At 33.0% G+C, this 17,428-nt stretch overlaps 1 protein-coding gene and 1 non-coding gene across 2 annotated transcripts in view; one reads left to right on the forward strand and one right to left on the reverse strand.

Moving 5' to 3' along the window:
- Window positions 1-17,428, forward strand: part of FANCL (FA complementation group L) — an 87,718-nt gene that overhangs the window by 35,522 nt on the left and 34,768 nt on the right. The window contains exons 6-7 of the mRNA XM_032410943.1: window positions 4,453-4,549; window positions 9,361-9,429. Coding sequence (XP_032266834.1) covers window positions 4,453-4,549; window positions 9,361-9,429 — 166 coding nt within the window. The remainder of the gene's footprint in view (window positions 1-4,452; window positions 4,550-9,360; window positions 9,430-17,428) is intronic.
- On the reverse strand, window positions 15,355-15,461 carry LOC116636505. Its single transcript, XR_004300349.1, has one exon. It is a non-coding gene; the product is annotated as a U6 spliceosomal RNA (small nuclear RNA).

Here is a 17,428-nt window from a genome sequence, read left to right on the forward strand (position 1 = left end):
AATTTAACTCAAGCGTAGTGTCATTTTATTGTAAGCAGTAACTTATAAAGAAATGCAGCAAATGATAAATACAAAGTGCCAAAAATTCTTTAAATTTTTTATTTGTGTTTTTATATTTTCTTAGTCAATTTTAGAATATGCCAAAGTAATAACACCAAAACTTCTAAGTATAAATTTTAAATGTGATTTCATAACTTTTCAAAAATTTGACCTTTTCAGTGATTTTCCTAAATTTATTGTTTATATGAACTTATATTTTATTTAAATGAGCGAAACTGTTTATTCCATATTGTCTAAATTGAGATTCCCCAACTTTACAATAAAGCAGAACATTTGAAATATACTTTTTTTCAGAAAAATTGATTTTGATATTACTTGTAAGATTTTATCACTTTTTCCTCTCCTTTAATAATCTCTTCCATAGACCAAACACCAAGATATTCTTTCCTATTGTGGATAGAAATACATTGTATTAGTAAGGGTACAAGCTAAGCTGCCATTAACAAAGAGAACCCTAAATTCTCAGTGTTCCAAACAAGATAGAATTTTATTCATCTCTCATTTAACAGTTGAGAGGTAGGGAGATGGTCAAGAGTGAGTTGGTAGCTCTGTTCCACAAGGTCATCTAAGAACCCAAGTTTCTTTTGTTTCTCAGCCATCTACCCTGGCTGCATTGTTAAGTACATAGTTATTAGCCATATGTGGCTATTGACATCTGTATTTATATTGAAATTACATTAAAAATTCAGTGTCCATACCGGCTGTATTTTAAATTCTTCATAGCCACACGTGGCTGTGGTTACTGTTTTGGACAGTGCAGGTAGAAACCACCTCCATCATTGCAGAAGGTTATGTTGGTCAGAGCTGCTCTAAGAGTATTGTGCCTGTCTGCATGGTTTTTGCTAGCTCATAATGGCCTAAGTTCTAGTCTGTAGGTAGGGAAAATGAGAGGGGTACGGGATGAAAGCACAGGTTTGTTATAAATGATTCAAGAGTTGCACATACCCGAACTGCTTACAGTTCATTGACCAAGATTTACTGGTGATATCCTGACACCCTGGAAGGATTGTTAGCTGAGTGGAATGTACCCTAAAATTTGGTTTAGTTAGGGGTGCTGTGGAGGCAGGGATCCTATTACCAAAAGGAAGGAGGTGAGAATAGATAGCAGAGGATGTTTTGCAGTCTAGGTCAGATGTACTGAAGTGTTAATAAATACAATAAGGTTTCTTCCTGTCGCCTCTTCCTGTCCTATAAAGTAGACAGGGAGTCAGCATGGGTAAAATGTTTAATTTTAAACGACTATGCTGAGATTAACCTATAATTAAAAATTTTTTGCTACCTTATTTGAATTCTTAAAGTTCAGCAAAATTAACATTATGATCATTTTGACTGCAAGACCATATTTTGTGCATGACATTGTTTATCTCTAAGGTATTATCTCTGTCTTAAACTTTGTGGGAAGATGGTGATTTTTTTGTTTGTGTGATTGTGTAAAGAAAGACTAGAACTTTTGTTTATTTCTATCTTATTTTATAGATGTCCAATAATTTCTAATAATTTTGATGCTGAGCAGCAGTGTGAAGTATGAAAAGTATTAGGTGGTGATGTAGTTGTTCCTTCTCTCTCGCCACCCCTTCTCGCTTTCTGTGTGTATATTTATCATGATTGTGAACTACTTAGGGCAAATGATGAAGAGCAGCAGTCTTTTTTCACACCATTTCGTATCCCTGCTCTGACTCTTTTAGACAGACACTCTGAAATGTTCATGTTTACAACTTCCATATTTCTTTTTTTTTTTTTTTTTTAAAGATTTTATTTATTTATTTGAGAGAGAGAGAATGCGAGAGAGCACATGAGAGGGGGGAGGGCCAGAGGGAGAAGCAGACTCCCCGCCGAGCAGGGAGCCCGATGCGGGACTCGATCCCGGGACTCCAGGATCATGACCTGAGCCGAAGGCAGTCGCTTAACCAACTGAGCCACCCAGGCGCCCAACAACTTCCATATTTCTAAATAATATTCCTTTTTCAATGTAACTTGATTTATCAGTGTTAGAAATTCCATACTGATTAGCTAATATAATAAAAACGGATTCGACTCATATGCCACCTTTTCTCTCCCTTCTTCACTATTCTTCTTCTATTTGCTTTAAAATTTCGTAAACTTCCATCATGTCCCTTCAATTAAAGATGTTATCTCTTACTCTCAAATTAGCAATTACATATTTTAGTGTTCCTAATCTTCCTCCCTCATATCTTTTCCCTTCTCTCAATTTTTGTCATCTCTACTTTTTAAATTGCCGTGGTCAAATATATTTACATTAGTTTCTGTAGCTATAATTAAGTCTTTTAGCTTTTGTCTATTGCTGGGTTCTAAAAATTGTAATTAGTAAGCCGTTAAATTTTTAATGACTACATAAATACTTTTCACTGAAAAGCTAATGGTAGAGCAATTACAGTTTTCATCATAGCTTTATTGTTTATAACTTAGTTTAAAATTCCTTCATCCCTTTTGGTTTCTTTTTTTTTTTTTTCCCTCTTAATTGTGTCTTGTATATAGGTCATACCCTCTAGTCTACATATTCTACATACTTTTCTTTTTTGGCCAGTTTCTTCCTCCTGGAGCCTTCTTTCTTCCTCTTCTAATCTGTTTTGTTAGCCAGTGCTTTACTAACCACTTTTCATTTTTATAGTATCTGTTGGAAATTTCTTTTGTTGATGTTTATTCCTTCTTGTTCTTTTTGTTAGCTGTGGGTTTATTTATAACTTTTAAAAATTGCTTTGTTTTTGTTTTGGTGATTCGAGGATATAAATGCATGGGCTCATCTCAATATCTTGAATCTGAACTGTCGATGTTTTCAGAGTCAGATGCCCATATATCTGAACCTTAGAGTCCTATTGATGACACATGTGATAAAGTCTCATGTTCTAAATTTTTGGGGGAAGATGGATTTGAGATGTTTACACATACAGCTGTAAGAAAATAATTATATAAAGTTATTGATATTCTAATGTAAATGTTTTTTCTAGAATAATTTTACTTTCATTTGTTTTCTAAGACTCTAGACTTTTCATAGTTTCTGATACAAATTTCTTCTGTTGATAAAGATTGTTTTGTTTTGGGCGCCTGGGTGGCTCAGATGGTTAAGCATCTGCCTCTGGCTCAGGTCATGATCTCCAGGTCCTGGGATTGAGCCCCGCATCGGGCTCCCAGCTCAGCGGGGAGTCTGCTTCTCCTCCTCCCTCTGCCTCTCCCCCTGCTTGTACTCTCTCTCTCTCTCTCTCTCTCGCTCTCAAATAAATAAATAAATCTTAAAAAAAGATTGTTTTGTTTTACTTTTTGATTCTACTATTGAAGATATGTATCTTCTTCAGATTTAGATCTGTTTTTCATTACAGCAGTGTTCCATAGCTATTGCCCAGCATTTCTTGAAATTGACCCATTTTACCATTATATCTGGCCAGTGACTAAATGGCATATAGTAATGTTAAAAGAAATGTTTTCTAGGTTAGGAAGCTAATGTTAGTTCTGAACTCTAATGGGTCTCACCATCAGTCCGGGTGATAAGTTGTACAATACTCTTAGGCTACTTTTTATCTTTACAAGAGAATAGTATTGTAAAAATGTCAAAAAATATCCACATGCCCAGTTCGCTAGTAAATATACTGCTGAATTTGAACCTTTTTGGCAGTAGCTTATGCTACTCAGGGGACCATATTTTTACAAAATGATATATTTCAAAGGGTATTGGTTTGCGTTGTAGAAAATTCATGCATTTAGAGCAACTTAAAGCCAAAAACAATTGTGCTGTGCTATAGGTTTAAAATATTAGTCATCTTGAATACGTGTCCAGGTTAAATGTCAGAAGCTATATATTGCCTGGAAAGAAAATTTATTGTTAGCAGATTAGACTGTACCTGTGCTTATATAACATTTTCCTTGGAGGATCAATTGAGTATATGAATTAATATCAGCCAGACTTTTGTACACTAACATTATTGATAATAAAGGAGAAGTTCATTGAAGAGAAAAACAAATAAAGGAAGCATAAAAGTCTCATACTGTATGAAACTACAGAAATGGATCAAAGAGTTTGACAGGAAGTTTAATGTGTACATAAGTAGAGGCTGACAGCAACATGCTGTGTGTGCCAAAGGTTCCAGTGATGGAAAACCGAAACATAGTGCTCACTGACCACAGCATGAGCCTTGACACACATTGTAAATAATCCAGAGATCTATGACTGCATTAAGCACCAGGCTGGTGTATTAACGGCGGTAAATCTATAGCTGCATAAAGGGCTGGCATGCAGAAATTCCTCTGATTAATTTTTGTAATGGATTCATAGGAATACAGCAAATATTTTCATTTTGAATCCTACCATCCTCCAACTTCCCCTCCCCCCACCTTTGCCCTCCCTAATATGATCATTTTTTATTTCCTTCTATTCACCAGACTTGTATATGTGGATACTTGTCTCAGTACCATCAAGTTAAAAGCTGAAGATGCTTCTGGTAGAAAGCATCTAATTACCCTCAAGTTGAAGGCAAAGGTATGTGCTTCATTAAACTGTTATTATGGTCAGGAAATACTTTGTGAAATGAACTCTGAATGTTTTCAATGTAGGGTAGTAGCTTCTAAAAAGATATCTGGTACTTTAAAAAATTTATTTTGGGAAGCTCAAAAAATTTACCCACTAGGTTTCCAAAAGCCTAGACATAATTTTGTGTTGCTCTTTTACTGCAAATTTGCTCAAAATACAGACCTCATAATAAAGAAACATTACAAATAAGATTGGGCAGTCTCAAAGTACCTTGAACAAAGAAAAAATTTGAAAGTTTCCGCTATCCCAAGTAAAGTTTCACTAAAGTCTCTTGTCTTCAACTCTTATTATGAATTACATTTGTAGTTCTTATTTCTGAGCACCAACCCACTCGCCAAACACATCCATATGTATACCTTTTTATTCCTTGTTTTGGCTGAAATTTTACTTCTGTATTTTAAGAATTTGCAAAGGTTATACCTCCATTTATAGATTCTTTACAGGCTAGTGATCTATAATTACTAATTTTATTGGCACAAAACATAGCTGTTTCATCTTTATGTTTTAGTTCTAGGTTGTGAATTTTGAGAAATAAGTAGAATAAGCAAGTTCAGCGTATTAATCATTTATTTAGTAATCACTAGGGACACATTAGAACTTGAGAAAACCAGGACATTTAACTTTTTTTTATTGTTCCTAGGAGTCATCAATCAACTCTGTTTCAGAAGATTATAGTGATGAAAAGATTAGTTGTGTGTGTCCGTTTTAAAAATGTGTCTGGCATTTAAGCTTTCCATGAGAGAAAATTAATATATAAAGCTGAACTGGGTGACACAGAAAAGTTGGTATCTTATAGTGCCTCTTTATCAGACAAGTTGAGAAATGACTCATTCTCTCTTTTTCTCACAGAATATTCAGGTATAGTTTTAAGATTCATGTGTGATAAGTGTTGAAAATATTAGTGGGATAGAAATCTTATTTGTAAAAGAAGTTACATGGAGACTTTTGTCAAAATGAAAAAATTTTTATTTTTTAAATTTTAAAGGTGAGCTTTTTTTTTCCTTCCCTTAAGATCAGGGAGAAATCTTCCTTTATTCTTCCAAAGATCACAAGGGTTCTGTCAGTTACTTCAAAGTTTTAATTGCTTGTATTTTGTACTTTGTACATTGATAAAAATTGCTTTGCTGTTGTGAAGACCAAAATGAAAAATTTTAAATGCATCCTGTCCTGACTCTGGGTGGTGGTGGTGGTTTTTTAAATAGCCTTATATTTACAAGCTTTTACTAAGGATATTCTGTCAAGAACAAGATTTTATTATTCCAGTTAATGATATTAGTGGTAGTATCAGGAGGAAGGTTGTAGCTGCTAGTATGGCCCATCCTTTTTACTTTTTCTTACACCTTTTCAGGGTAGATAAGGTGACACTTAATATTTCTGTGAAGAATGTTTTCAAGTTTTTGTAGCATTGATAGCTGTGAAGCACTATTATGGATTCCCTGGCAAGAGAAAAGAGAAGGCTTTATTTAAATCTGGAAGGAATTAAGAAAAAAAAATCTGTATCAAAAAAAAAAGAGTGGAAATGAATGAATCTATGTTGGTATCATTTATTAGAGTTTTTAATTGTCCATTTAGTTCAGTTTTCATAGACCAAAGTTGTATTTTAGATGTGGTAATTTATTTCTTTAGGAATATTTGGGTCTAGGATTGTCAGTTAAAAACAGTGATAGCTGAAGCTATATGTTAAGAATATATAGTGCAAAATCACAATTAAAACAATTTTAAAAGTCAAGCTGATTTTTTTTAAACCTTAATGCAGACTTACTTTTATAAATATACAAACCTTTATTTCTTTTACTTGATATTTTTTGATACATAGTAAAGGAACACATTTGTTTCATTTTTTTTCTCTTGAACACCTGTTCTCCCAGTTCTGCCGTTCCCCCTCATCTGCCTTTCCCCCTCACTGTGTTCAGCCCTCAAAGAAAACAATACCAATTTTAATTAAACACTCTTTATTAAAAGTGAATATATAAGTCAAAAAGAAATATAAGGGAAATAGTTGAATTTTGTCATTTTTGTAGGTGTATTTCTATGCAATATTTACAATACATGCTGAACTATAGTTTGGAACTATTATCTTTTCTTTAAAAAAGAAGTAGACCAGGGCTTCTTCAGCTTTGGCGAAGATCAGAACTACTTGAAAAATGCAGATGTGTTTCAGAAGCTGGGCACTCTGTGTCTGCTGGCCATTTTTGTAATTTGCTACAGTTTGTTTGTGTTTACTTCAAGGAAGCCTTACTGCTTAGATGGTCCAATCACAGAAGGGATTGGGTTAAAAATTTCCTTAGAACAATATGCTATACAATCTAAAAAATATCATATATATATGTGTGTGTGTGTGTGTGTGTGTGTGTGTATGATGAAAATATTTACTTAATATTATATAATAATTGTATTCTTTTGTAGTTATTGGTTTGATGGTTTTTTTCCGGTGAGATTTGAAAAAACTGTATGTTCATTAAAAATAAGCATTACTTATTTTTCAATTAATATTCCTTTATGTGGAGCTTTTATTGTTGTCAGTTAGACTGCTGAAGTAAAACTTGGCAATTAGTCTCTGGTTTTTATATACCTATACAACTTACTATTGAAAACCACCTGAATTTTGATAGCTATTTGACAGTATTTCATTTAGTTATCTGTATTGTAGTTTTACAATACAAACGATTCTGAAATATCTAGGATGCTGCTTCATAATTCATGTTTAATCATCCAGAAGTATATCAGTTTGTTTTTTAGGATCTATACAGTTATGTAAAGTTTATGGTATAAACAAAATTGATCTTGAACATGAATATAATTAACATACATATTTGCATTTAACTCACAATAGATATACAATAAAGCCACCTATATAGATCAATTAATTTATTATATATATACTTGTATGTCTGTATAATTGCACATAAAATATATTTGAAGATGTCATCTCAGAAATTATGTGACTCATATATAAATGGAATCATACAAAGTTTATTATAATCTGCTTTTTTGTTTAACTATTTATAGGTCTCTCTAACAGTATATATGTACTATTCACTATATTGAGTCCTATTTTAATGTAGGAGATCATATTCTCTTTTAAAATAATGTGCTGTATGTACTAAATGACTTCCAAAGTCACAGGTATTTTACTTTGGTTCATCTAAATATAGTAAACATCTTATTAACTTCATACTCTTACCTAGATTGATAATTTAAGTTGATATTGTTCATTGTCAACATGAGTAGGAGATTAAAAAAAAAAACAAACAAACTCAAAATGAAGTAAATATTCCATTTTTGACCACGGAGGTTTCAAGTGTGCATTATAATTTTTATAGAATCTTAACATGTTAAAGGGGAAAGACTTGATAACACTTTTAATTGAGTTCCATTGATTTTATATATCAAACAGCCAGTGAAATGAAATGACTTGTACAAGAACACACAGGTTAGCAGAACTGGAAACCAGAGAAAGTTAAGGTCTCTGTCTGCACTTATTTTGAGATAATCTTTTCTTTAAAAAAGTAGACCAGTACTTCATCATCAGATGATGAAGTACATCATCTGATATTTTGAGTTTAATAGAGCTTCCTCCTAAATCTCAGCTTGACCTTTTTCTTTTTTCTTTTTTCTTTTTCTCCAAATTAGAGCCTTATTATATTTTTATATAATTTCCTGTATATTTGCCTTTGTGTTACCAGTTCTGCGTAGCCAGATAACCATCAGAGTATAGGTTGATAAGTTTCTTTTTAGCAAACTACTTACTATAACTAAATGTTAATTCTTTTCAAAACATTGACTTCAGATGGGCTGATGTTTGCTAAATACTATAGTGATAATTTTTGGAACCCATTTGCTTATTCAGCGAAGTAGTGAAAAAGAAGAGTCTGAAGAAAGTGAAAGTCTAAAACTTATTTTAAACATTTTGTCAAATGAGAGCTAGGAGTTTTCCCAAAACTAATTTTCTTTTAGTAAATTTTGCTTTTTAATGAAAAGAAATGAGTATTCTTTAATTACATGTGACTTTCAAGAATCCAGATTGGATTTTACAGAAGTCATGTAGTGTAATTCTCTAATAACAAAATTGATTTTAAGAAAAACTGCCTTTTGTCTTTCTTAACTTAGACACCTAATTTGTCCTTAATGACTGTCACTTTTTGTATGAAGCTATTGAATTAATTTTCTTTTTATCGACAATGAAAAGGTTTTTCTTAAAACTATTACTTTTATTTTTCCTTAATAACCAGAAGGCATTTCATTCTTTTTATTTATTATATTCTTGCTAAGTGTAATTGCTTTATTGTGGAAAATACTTCTTTTAACTGATTTATACTTTTTTGCACACTTCTTGGTTCTTTTAACAGATACTGCCTTTTTAAATAGTGACGGAGATGGAGATTAAATTTTAGGTTGAAAGGAAATTAAATATCAATTAAATATCAGTTTGATCTATCATTTTAAAGATAAAGAAACTGAGATCCTGTGTGGTTCACCCCTCAATTTACAATTAGCAGCTAACCTGACACTGACTGAATTAATTCATTATTCTTTACTCAAAACCTATTGCTTTGGCACCCCAAATCACCAAACTTTGTACCTCCTGAGCATAAGTTGACTATTATTTAGCTGACATTTTCTATAATAGTAGAATCAAAATATTTATATATAATACATGTGCATTGATAATAAAAGTTTTCCTATTCAGTTTTCTAAAATACTTCATGTGAAATTGTCACGCAGAAGCAAAAATGACCTAATTTTATGCTTTTTCATAGTACCCTGCAGAATCACCAGATTGTTTTGTGGATTTTCCTGTTTCATTTTCTGTTTCCTGGACACCACAGGTAAGTTCTTAAATTTATTTTAAGTAGCTAAAAAGCATGTTCTATTATGAGAATAGGTTATAGATTATAGCCAATATAGCCATTATAGTTTTAAAGCGATTTTTTTGTTGTTGTTGTTGTAAGCATTTATTTATAAACAGAAATTTCAGAGTGCTTTTTCTTCCCCCATATTTCCTAGTAGTTAATGTCCACTTTCTCCCTCCCCTCCCACATAAACACACCATCCAGTCTTTATATGTTTATGCCTCATATTAGATAAATATGAAGGTCTATTGACAGAAATTTTCCTTTGAATTTAAATCGTAAAGAACTCTACAAAGCAGTGAACAGTAAGTGGAAAGTTGGGTGAATTTTTTAGATTGCTAAAGGTTAATATTGATGTCATAATATCAGAGAATCTTTTTCAGAGAAGAATGAGTGATGGCTGAAAATACAAATCATTTCCACTCAGTTTTTATTGTTTAAAAGTGGTTGTCCATAATTCATCCTTCAGCATAGACTACATTTTTGTATGGGCTTTGGGACATTTGTACTTGTGTAAAGAATATAAGAGATTCTTTTTCCTGCCTCTGTCATTTTAATTTCTCAAAAGTTGATGTCTAACAAGAAGATGAAATTAGAAGTACACTGTAAATGGTAATATTATGTAGATATAAGGTTCTCAATAGTACGAACATTGACATTACGTGTGTGTGATTTTTTGAAGATATGACAGAGTGGTGGTTAGATTCCGAGAACAATCTAAGGATGACCGGCTTGGTCCTTCTTTCACCAAGTAAATTGTGGCAGTTGGTAGCAAAATGGAGAGAACATTTCTGTTCTCATCCAAAGAGGGGGAAAAGAATTCCTACTGACATCTTACAGATACTCTCTAGAGGCTACCTGTATTTTTGTTATGAAATTTTGATGGGGTCAAGGGAAAATTTATGCCTAATTTTTTAAGTATATACACACAGTAATTGTATATGAAGTTAGTTTTTAAAAACACCTAATAGGATTTAAATAGTGTTGTGTAGGTTCAGATGTCATTTTAATTATGCATATATATTAAAAATTATTTTTCGTATTTTTTTCCTTTAAAAACAACAGTCCCTCCTTTCAATGGAAACTGAGAAAACACAGCAAAATAAAAGAGAGGAAGAACCCTGTAATTTGCTTTTGGTATTCTGATATAGGTTATAAATACCTAAGAAACAGTGTGTTCATTTTTATTTTAAAAAAGAAACTTCTCCTCTTTTTTAAATATACATTTTCTATTTGGCTTTCCTCTTTTTAAAATATTTTCCTCTTTTTTAAACATAAATTTCCTACTTGGCTCTGTAAACTTTGTTTATATTTTATGTGAGATTATGAGATAACACTGTACCTGGATTGTATTCTTTCCAGATATGCTGTCTCTAGATTACATTCTAATATGTATCAAAATCCCAAGTCGAAGACTATATTTTTGATGAATTTGTAGTGTTTTTAATGTAGATAACCATACAAGTTTTTCCCAGTCTTAAATCTGTGTAAAAGTTTGCATCTTCACAAAAAGACTGTTTAGCACTTACCTTATCCTATCATTTAGCAAAATTATTTTGTGATTTCAACACACTGGAAAATCTTTGCGGATAATTTCTTTCAAATTTTCTATCCCTATTTAACAGCAGCTCAATGCCTTGCACATTTAAGCATGGGATGAGTTTTAGATTTAGTTAGGTCATACAGCAAGTTTTCTGTTTTGTACTAGCTCCAAGAAAACAGAATGAATTAGTAGTAACTGGAATGTTACAATCTTTTTTTAATTAAAGAATATACTAAGATCCTTAGTAAAGCACAGAAAAATTTGGATACCTTTATATCCACAACTCAGATTTGACAGATGTTAATTTTTTGTCACATTCGTTTCATTTCTAGCTCTTATTTCTGTCTCTCTCTTAGGAGTAAAATGTTCTAGGAACAACTAAGACCTTATTCCTCTTTTCCCTTTCTTTCCTTCTCTCCCTTTCTGGAGGTAACCACCTCCCTGAAGTTGATGCATGTGCTATCCATGCATATTTCTTGCTACATTTGTTCATGCCATATTCTGTAGTATTGGCTGTCTGAATTTTTTTATACAGCATTGCTTCTGAGATTTAACTATGATCTTTGCATGTTTAGTACATTAAATGCTTTAAATAGTTCCATTATATGAATCCATCAGTTAATTTATTCGTTGCACTACTGATAAGGTTGTTCACAATTTCTTAAGTTGTGCTCTAGTGAACATCCTTACATTTTCTTGTACACATATGAGACTCTTAGTGTGGCTTATGCAGAGAGAAAATGTTGGATTGAAGGGAATGTACCTCTTTGAGATTACTAAATATTGCCAAATTGCCTTCTCAAATTGGTTGTATAAATTTATACCCCTACCCAGCAATGCATGTAATATCTACTTCTCCAAATCCTTTTCCAGGTCTTACTTAGCCTGACCTTAATTCTTAACAAGAATTGAAATCATTTTTATTGTGTTTATAATCTTTGCTTATTTAAAATTTTTTCTCTTATTGTAAACATTCCTTTTTAATTTGGATACCGATGGTTGGTTATATGGGATGTATCTTCTCTCTGTGGAGTACTTTTTACCTTTGTATGTAACCTATTTTGTCAGTCAGAAGTTTAACTTTCAGTGTTGTCCCATTTATCAGTCTCGTCCTTGTGATTTCTGCTTTTTGTGTCTTGCATGGGAAAATCTTTCATATCTTGTTCTGAAAAGATAGTTTCCTATCATCCTAAAAGTTAGTATGGTTTTTCTTCGTATTTAAGTAGGAGATAGGAATCTTATTTACACTTGTGTATTTTATATATGCTTGTAGTATTTGGATGTGTCTTCATTTGTTTAGATCTGGAGGTGATTTCAGTTTTTCTTTTATATTTGCTATTAAAATTTAGAAATTTTTCAAAATATTTATTTATTATTTTAGAGTCTAGCAGTACGTCATAAGCATTTTGGTGATACTACCAGTGGTTTGAGCTCTCAAGTCTTTTAGACGTGATAAGAGTATTGGCAATATTAGTTTATGTTTTAAAAGTAAGCAATATCAGACTACTTTTCCGTCTATGATCTTTTTTCATTGATTTGTTGGAAATAATTCTGCTTGTGAGAGTTATTTTTTCTTAACAATTTTTAAACAGTTGTGGTTCTTAAGCAAAATAAATGTAGTCTAACAGCAAACTTATATTTAAGAGATTGTACATAGGTTCCAGACAATTGATTAAAAAAATAATCCTTGTCTGTTTTTGTTTTGTACATTTTCTCTTTGGAGTCAGTGTTTCTGGACTTCAGACTTGGAAGATCTTTATTTTCCTTTCTTTTTGTGAAATAATAGGCATGGCTTTGTGGCATCCATATTAAAAATGGGTAATTTTCCTTATGGTCCCTGTCTTCCTGCTGCGTTGATAATGTTTTGATGTATTTTTCTTTTGCTCTGATGAGAGGTCTGCTGCTGCTGCTCTGACATGTTCATTTGGATGAGTAATTATAACTTGCACAATGTCAAGCTGAAGATGGTAGGGTTTTGTGCGTCATGACAAGCCTAGTAGCCAGTGCAGGTGTCTCACAGCAGGATCAGCAACAGCCAGTGTATTCTGGCTCAGAGGAGGCGTTCAGAGTGGTAAGAAATCAGCACCAAGGGCAGGGCTGCCGCTACTACTGCCGCCGTGATCTGTGCCAAAGAAACACAAAGTGCTTCTCAAAGACAAGCGACTGCATACCTCTTTTCAGATATTTACTTTGCTTACCCGATAAATTTTCTTTTATAGATTTAGCATAGAATATAAGAGCATGTCATTTTTAGCTTAGTCTACTTTCTAGCATCACAGATGCTCCATGTGTCTTTAACAACCTGCTGCCTCTTGGACTTTTACATGCAGGGCATGTATGTGAATTTTGTTGACTAATGACACCATAGAATGCTCTAATGTACGATTTTAAGTGCGCTGATATTGGGGTCTGTAAGAACAAAACTCATTTTCTCTAGCTCACTGACCAACCCAAAATAGGTGTTAATTGGGGTGCCTGGGTGGTGCATTCGGTTAAGTGTCTGACTCTTGGCTTCGGCTCAGCTCATGATCTCAGGGTCTTGGGATCGAGCCCCATGTCGGGCTCTGCGCCCAGCTCGCACTTGCTTAGGACTCGCTCTGCCCCTCCCCACCTCACTTGCATTCTCTCTCTCTCTCTCTCTCTCTCTCTCTCAAATAAATGAATAAATAAATCTTTAAAAAAAAAAAAAAAGGCAGTTCTACCTATAAATGTGCCATTAAGTGCAGGCTTGGTGAAGTATCCTTGCCATGGCAGTTGGAATTTTCAGATTTGGTATGGTATAATAAACAGTGGTCTTTATATTTTTTATCATGGAAATCTCATATTCTTAGAATAATGCCATGAATGCAAGAATAGCAAAACTAATGATGAAGCCTCTGGCTGATAAGCTGATGGTGAATGAAGAATTTGTCATTAAAGGAAACAGTCCTATTACATAGCAGGGAGCACGATCCATTAGTTAGAGCGGCAGACTAGCAGTTGGGTATCCTAGGTTCTGTTTACAGTTCAGTCATTGACTTAATTGTTTAATTTCAAACAAGTCATGTGACTGCCCTTTGCCTCAGTTCATATGTATATGGAAATAATGAACTTTTTCTTTTTCACAGAGATTCTAAGAAAAAGAAATTCGATTTAAAATAAACAGTGTTGGGGGAAGAACCCTCACAATCCACTCTAAGGATCCTGTGGAACTTTCTTTTTTGACCCATTACTAGATTATCTTTCTTTCCATTTTTCTCTTTGCTGTCTTTGTTGGAGAACTCCTAATACTGGATTTTTGTTCACTCTTAAATTGGTCAAGTAAATACGCTTTTTGCCTTCTTGGCAGTTTTATTGTTGCCCTAGTGGTATGTTTAAAGAGACATCAAAAGGACCAAAACAAAGAAACTTAATTCATTATTGAGATCATGTGATACGGTAGAAGAAGTATCAATGTGATCTGTTGGACTCAGTAACTTATTAACTACCTTTTTTTTTTTTTTTCCAATAACTTATTTTAAAAGTACCCTGCACTGATTCTTTAAAAAAAAAAGAGAGAGAGAGAGAAAGTAAATACGAATGAACAAAATTAAGAAAATATAAAATCATCTTTAATGCCTTCATTTAGAATGGTATTCTCACTGGATAATAGCTTTGAAACTAGGCTAGTCACTTCAAATATTTCAGTTTTTAAAACATATTGGTAATGTTGTGCATTTATTCCAGGTATTAGAATCATTTAGTTTTTAGTTATAATTAGGTTTACATTTATCCATCAAATTAAGAACTATTGTGTTCACAATCTAGGAACTGGTTTTGTCTGCATTTATTTAGGTCCCTCTGTTAAGTAGCACTGGTTTCTTAATCTACATTTTGCATATTTTTGTTGAATTTATTCCTAAGTATTTAAAAAAATTTTTTTTGCTACTGTGAATGCTTTTTTAAAAAAATCATTTTTACCTGAGAATATGGGCAAGCTATTTTCATTTTCTTTTTCTTTTTAAAGTTTTTACTTTTATTAAAGTTACATAAGAACATGGATTAAAGAGTTAGGTTACAGGGTTTTTTTGTTGGTGCTGTTTTCTTTTTAGACCAAAGAGCATTTCCTAGCCTCCTTCCCACCTTTTTCTCCTTCTGCAGGGTCAACGACTTTTGATTGTTAGCTGATCCTTTTGGTGCTCTAATATTATTTATATTATTGCATGTTCTTGTAATTATACTGCTTTTTGTTTGCTTGGTTTAGGCATTATCTGTTAACTTTCCCCTATAGATGGGTTTGCTGTTTCTTTTACCTGCTCCCACTCCACACACATATATACTTCTTATCTTCCTGTTTTTCCCCAAATAGTTATCTTCCATTTTCATTTAATTTTTAATTTTTTTATACGGAATACTTCATGAATTTGTGTGTCATCCTTGCACAGGGGCCATGCTAATCTTCTCTGTCTTGTTCCAGTTTTAGTATATGTGCTGCTGTAGCGAGCACCCAAACAGTTATCCTTTAATTTTGATTATATCAGTACTCAGTGTTCACATTATGAACATGTGTACATGCTATGCAGAGATAAGCCATGTGGTTAACTATTATTTTTCCTTTGTTACCTGGTTTTTGTTATTCCTAAAGTTAACAATTATCTTACTTTTTCATTTCTGAAACTCATTCAACCCCCAGTTTTCCATCACTTGGCTATATCTCTTCTTAGCCATCTATATTAGGTTTTTGTTGACTTTATTTCGAGGGAATTTCATGAGATTTACCTAATAACCTTCCTGTTGAATTTTTTTTTTTTTTACTTTTGTCATGTTAATTTCTGAGAGTTTACTTCATGGGTGTATATTCTTTTTTTCCCTAGAGATATACTGTTTTTCTCCTCTAAGTAGTTTTTCCTTGAGTTGCTCTTTTTCTGTGCTTATGATCTTTGGTCATCTGCTCATGATTAAACGTCAGATATAAAAAGCTCTTTGGAAAAAAAAATTAAAAAAATAAGCTGTTTGGAAGCTCTGAGTGCATGCGTGGGGCTTGTCAACTTTATTGTAGAGTCATCTGACTAGATCTCGTAATGAGAAATGCCTAATGTCAATACCTTTAGGTCTTTTTGGAATGATTGATTGGTTGGTCAGATTTCTTGGAGAAGACTCTTCCAGCATTCTGCTTCTGAGCAAGCAGAAAACATTCCTCTGAGGTATTAAGTTGACCAAGGCTGGTGGACAGGAAACCACAGCCTGATTTAGTAAGCACTTAACCTGATGCCATCTTCTACTGATAGGGCTGAATATCACGTAGCTGTTAAAGAGACATGCTTATAGGGTAAACCTCCATTATCACAGAACAGGTAATGACAGTGGATTTGGAGCTAAGAGGCAAAAAATGATATCCTAGTTAATCACTTGTTTTTTTCAGACTTTTTAATTTTGGCCATTCTTAGTTGTGTATAGTGGTCATTTTGTCCCCCTTCAGTTTTGTTTGTTGCTGATGTATATCTTTTTTTTTTTTTTAAAGGTTTTATTTATTTGACAGAGAGAGACACAGTGAGAGAGGGAACACAAGCAGGGGAGTGGGAGAAGGAGAAGCAGGCTTCCTGCAGAGCAGGCAGGGAGCCCGATGTGGGGCTCGATCCCAGGACCCCAGGATCATGACCTGAGCTGAAGGCAGACGCTTAACGACTGAGCCACCCAGGCGCCCCTACAAATCTATTTTTTTAAATGATTTTCTGTCTAGTAGCCTTGCTAAACTCTTAGCTAATGATTTATCAGTAAATTCATTTGGATTTTTTCTGTGAACATAATCCTGTCTTTTGTAATGACAGTTTCATTTCCTCTATTCCCATCTTTATACCCCCCCTTACTGCTCTGGGTAGGCTTTCTAATACAATGTGAAATATAAATAGTAAACACTAATATTCTTGTCTTGTTCCAGATCTCAAAAAAAAAAAAAATTTAAAGTTTTTGTTATTAGGTAGATTTTTGTCTATATATTTCTTGTACTAAAGTCCTTTAACAATTATTAATGGAATTTATTGCTATTTCTAGTTTGCTAAGAGTTTTTTTATGAACGAAAGTTGAATTTTGTCAAATATATTCTTTCTATATATTAAGAAAGTTAAATTGTTTTCTCCTTTAGTCTGTAAATGTGGTGAATTGATCATTTGATTTCCTAATGTTAAGCTAGTCCTTTGTTCTTAAAATACATTCAGGTTATGGTGTATTTTATATTTATCTATTGCTCACACACATGTGATCTCCAGTGTCTATTGTTTATTGCCAGATTGCATTAACTTTTTTAGGAATTTGCACCTCTGCTTATATGAGCAATCCCTTTGTTTTTCTGCTTCCAAAATTTTGTTCTTGTTGCCTCTCCAGTTCTCCCTGTTTTTTGTGAGATTGTGCGTTAAAGGAAAAACAGCAACAACATAGTTTTAATGAGTTTTGGGGAGGGACTGAAATTAGGTGTGT

Source organism: Phoca vitulina, unplaced genomic scaffold (assembly GCF_004348235.1).
Source record: "Phoca vitulina isolate PV1807 unplaced genomic scaffold, GSC_HSeal_1.0 scaffold12, whole genome shotgun sequence".
NCBI lineage: Eukaryota > Metazoa > Chordata > Mammalia > Carnivora > Phocidae > Phoca > Phoca vitulina.